This window comes from Miscanthus floridulus, chromosome 9, assembly GCF_019320115.1.
Source record: "Miscanthus floridulus cultivar M001 chromosome 9, ASM1932011v1, whole genome shotgun sequence".
In the NCBI taxonomy this organism is placed as follows: Eukaryota; Viridiplantae; Streptophyta; class Magnoliopsida; order Poales; family Poaceae; genus Miscanthus; species Miscanthus floridulus.
The window spans coordinates 111,039,549-111,044,124 of NC_089588.1; the positions used below are offsets into that span (position 1 = coordinate 111,039,549).

Below are 4,576 nucleotides of genomic sequence, written 5' to 3' on the forward strand. Positions count from 1 at the left end.
TGTAGATCTCGTCGAGATCTATAATTTTCATATAAAAATTATTTTCATTTAATTCCACAAAAAAAATATGATTTGATATGATTAATATATCTTAGAAAAATCATATTATTTTTTTGCGGAATTAAATGAAAAAAAAAAGTATATGAAAATTATAGATCTCGACGAGATCTACAACTTTCTAGTTTTGAGTTTTTTTATTTGAAGTCGTTAAGATGCTCAAAAAAAATTAATAACATATTTGAACTTAAGGGCATTTTCGTCTTTTCACATCTGTAGTTTGACGGCGTTAGAGCCCAAATTGACGGAAGTGGCATGGAGAACACGAAAAAGTTAGAGTAGTAGCGCTGAAGACCGCTAAATTTTTTCAGGGGCACACAGGGGATTATAATGGCATACACGGAAAAGTCTCTAATTTCAATTGGAGGGAGAGTACGTGGTCACTATTTAAAAAAAACAAAAAGTAGATGTAACAGCTTGCAAGAAACCTGTATAAATAGGGATAGTGCTAAGCTTGGGAAGGACAGCAAACCAAACTAGATAGCTAGAACACTTCTCTACCTGTAGTTGCAACAAGTGTTTAAGGTCCTAATCACCTAATTAAGCAATGGGAAGAGGCAGTGCTGTCATTGTGGCTCTTGGTTTCACTCTTCTTGTTTGTTCAGCGCTTGTGTCTGCTGAAAACCATGTTGTTGGAGATTCCAAGGGCTGGGGCTTCTCCGTGTCATACGACAGCTGGTCCGGTGGAAAGACTTTCGCAGCTGGTGACACGCTTGGTACAACTCTGTCTCTATCTATACATATTTATCTGCACAATGATGCAAATCGTTACTTATTATTGAACAAAAATAATAGGATTTTAGGCAAAAAAAACACTCCTCTTTCAACATACAAATCAAATTTTATATGAATTAATGCATAGTTATCAAGATTCAAAAATCAAATTTAATACTGTCAAATTAATTTTTCATGGATACAAATCTCGGCACATATCATTAGTCACGAGAATTAATTAGTAACGTAATTAATTTTTTGAAACGAAGTAACGTAATTAATCATCCTTGTGTGCATGCAAGCAGTTTTCAACTACCAGGCCGGCGTGCACAACGCGGTAGCCGTGAGCGCATCAGAGTACCGGAGCTGCAAAGTGCGCAGCGCGGCGGACGCGGCGGCGACGACGTCCGGCACCGCCAGGTTTAACCTCAAGAAAGGCGCGAACTACTTCATCTGCGGCGTCCCCGGCCACTGCGCCGCCGGGATGAAGCTCAGAGTTGTCGCCAATTGATGGAGGACCCAGCCCGGCCCGGCCCATTAAAATGATGATTATATATATATTTGCGTGTGTTTCTTGTCTCCCGTTAAATAACGGTTAAGCATGGTTCAACCGACTGACCGAGCTTATTATCCAGAGCACGGGATAGTAATATAATGCTTGCGTCTGGACTTTCATCTTCTTGTCAGGTCATTGTATGTAATGTAAGACCTAATAACAATGGTATGCTATGTATTGCGACTATGTTAATCTGCGACGTGTCTGATAATTCATATGCAGATTTTGATACTATCACCGTACCGTTGGACAACTCCTACCATTTTGCCATTCCAGCTTTTATCCAGTCACCACCATGGCACCATCAATCATGTGATAGATGAGGACATAAATAGACACAACTAACGGATACAGTACATGACTACAGGTATAATGAAACTAGCGGATGCATATGGCAGTCTCATTCAGTCACACAAGTGAACTGATAGATGGCCAACCGGCCAATTGCACAGTTATAACTTGTCCATGTTCCTTGGAAACATGTCCCCGTTCCACCATCCGTCTCAACAGAACCATCTCACTTCAAGTCTGCAAGTGCCACAGGATGCATACAACCAATTTCAGCCTTAGTTCACACAAGGACCTTGGGTTTAACCTAAAACAGCACAGCAAGAAACCCACAAACCAATCAAAGTTTAACTCCACGACAAAAGATTGAAGATAGATGACAGCAATCAGAGATCAAACGGCACCATTGCAACTTCCCATCTAAATGCTTAACAGAATAGGTTACTGGCAAGTAACAGAATTCTGCCACAAGGTTCCCATCACAAGTCCACAAAGCTAAGCACAACATAATCATCCAAAAGTAAGTCAGCATCGTGAATGCCAGAAGGCCACCGTGCTACGTTCAGAGAAACAGATGGTACATTTAACATCTTTGATTGTAACAACGGTCCAACCAACAGCATCAGTTTGCAGGGAAGATCCATGCAGCACCTGCATTTTCCAGGTAGCCCCTCCACGAGATCATTGGCAGAGGCGAGAAAGGCTTGGGGCTTGCCACGCTGCTGGTGTCAGAACTCAAGCTGCTACGCCTCTCATTCCAAAGGTGAAAGTCCTTGTAGTCATCCAAGAACCACACACGAGTGCCCGGTGAGTCACCCTGAGGCACACAAACAGCCCTGGAGCATGGCCCTAGAAACAGTGCCCGATCGTCAGCGAGGGTCGTCACCTTGACCCACTGCGATCGCGCAAAGTCTGCCTTGGATATCAAAACGTCAGGCTCACACTGTCCAGGAAAAGTGTGTATCTGTCCTTCGCCATTAACATGCTTATTGGAAATCATTCTACGCACCAGCAGCAATGAGCCACACGACTCAACCAGGTAGAGCATCCTCAACAAGGTCCACTGATCATCAAAGTGACCAACATTGATGACCCGTCCGATCCGAGCAACCCGTGGATCACCAGTATTGTCATCCACGCTGATGTCCAGAGCCAAGAGGTCCTCGTGATAGTCAATTACGTAGAGGTCCCTTGGTAGAAAGCTATGTCAGTAATCCACAAAGACAGGTCCCGTGCAACTGACCACATGGAGCCTCCTGGCCGGGCACACTGCAACCCGATTGGATTCCTTACCTTGGAACAGTGCAGCAATGAGGTTGGGCGAGCACACCATTAGTTTGATCACGTCGGAGTATTGCACGTCCATTAACAGCTTCACTGACATGTCGGTGGAAACAACGCTAGATGGTGCAGGAAGGGTCATGGTAGCACTGGCACCAGAGAACGGATCCAACGAGAGCAAGTCGGAAAGGCGCCGGTACACCAGCCAGTTACCGCAAGCTGTGTAGAAGCCGTTTCTGCAGCCACATAAATGGCCGTTTTTGTAGGAAGCAAAGTGGAGCGGCTCACCCTGGGGCATGCTGTAGAAGATGTCCCCGGCCTTGAGCGCGAGCAGCGGCATTGGAGGGGGCAGCTTGACCTGCCGCGCGGCGGAGCGCCACTGGGGGCACACAGCTGCGAAGCGGACGCGGTCGACGTGGGCGGGAAGGCGCTTGAGAACGAGGCCCGCGAGATCCAGCGGGATGTTCGACCACGAATCCTGTGTGCTCGCCATAGGTAGCCGGTCCTGGAAACAAAGAAGCCGAGGAGCACCAGGCGTGTCAGTGAGGCTGCGGCTTTACACTCCCTCCCCGGAAACAGGGAATGCCATGAAGAGAATGGTGCCCAGCGCGCGCGAGAACGCACAGAGGCAATGCGTCGAACACCTCGCGCGGGCGCCACGGCAAGGGCGATGGGGATCGAACCGCAAGCCCCGCGACGGGGAAGCTGAGCCGCATGTGAAGGGGAGGGCGGGAGGCCGAAGAGGGAGCGAGAGGACAGTACCAGAAACCAACGGGAGCGGGGAAGCTGGGAGTTCCCGTGATCCGGCGGCGTGCTCCGGCCGCTGCGGCAGTGAAGGGCGTCGGCCGTCGGGAGAGAAGCGAATGGCAGCGGTTTCTTTGTGTTTTCCTCTCCGATTCAAAAACCACTATTTTGTATTTTTTGTACCCAGCAACTATGAATCCGTTTGGTAGTTCTACAAATTATCTCATTAATTATTGTGAGAGCATCAAATATTACTATAATTTCATTGTCATATGATTTATGTAGGAAAGATTTTATATGATTTGGAACAGAGCATGGATTTCCATTAAAAAACAAAGGCAGAGTTTTCAAAGCTGATGGATACGCCGGGACATGTGACTATGTGAGCAAAGTATACCAGCATGTAGGATTTTATAAAAGCATTCAAAATCGCAAGGATTATTCCTTATAGCACAGGGATGTTGTATGCACTTGAGTACACGTCAAAAGAATTCTTCTTTTAGCGGAATTTCTCTAAAGAATTTCAACAGTAAGTTTCCCGCTCATGTTGACAATTGAAAAAAAATTGTATGGAAGGAAAGTTCCCTACAATAATGTCGAGCATAAATCTTACATTGCATGGGGCATCACTCGAAAACTTCCTAGAGTTTCAGTGACATTTCTAGATATAACTTGTTCCAAAGGGATCATTGGCCAAATTATAGCGCTAAGCTAAAGGCAATGGCATAATATTAGAACCGAACAACTTTGATGCTCCCTAGTACGTCAATATTCGTCCACAACTTTCCCCCTGGGCCCAGCGCCAACACTCTCAACAGACAACAGAAGCATTTCGTAAGAAGAGCCACTGGATGCTTACATTAAACAAAGCCTTAGTTCACACTTCACACAAGGATTATAACAGCATGTATGGTTTAGGAACACAAATTCACAAAA

At 45.8% G+C, this 4,576-nt stretch overlaps 1 protein-coding gene and 1 pseudogene across 1 annotated transcript; one reads left to right on the top strand and one right to left on the bottom strand.

The window, feature by feature from the left end:
- The first annotated feature begins 548 nt into the window (after positions 1 to 548).
- Positions 549 to 1,505, top strand: LOC136482648 (basic blue protein-like). The gene is made up of 2 exons (XM_066479857.1): positions 549 to 773; positions 1,077 to 1,505. The coding sequence occupies exons 1-2, from the start codon at positions 605 to 607 to the stop codon at positions 1,280 to 1,282; spliced, it is 375 nt and encodes a 124-aa protein (XP_066335954.1). The 5' UTR covers positions 549 to 604; the 3' UTR covers positions 1,283 to 1,505.
- Positions 1,506 to 2,100: 595 nt separating this feature from the next.
- LOC136482649 (F-box protein SKIP23-like) lies at positions 2,101 to 3,763 on the bottom strand (annotated as a pseudogene).
- Positions 3,764 to 4,576: the final 813 nt, after the last annotated feature.

Excerpts from the sequence above, each read along its gene's own strand:
- LOC136482648 (XM_066479857.1), top strand. The coding sequence starts at position 605 with ATGGGAAGAGGCAGTGCTGTCATTGTGGCTCTTGGTTTCACTCTTCTT. Across the intron at positions 774-1,076 it reads CGCAGCTGGTGACACGCTTG|TTTTCAACTACCAGGCCGGC; the intron begins GTACAACTCTGT and ends GCATGCAAGCAG.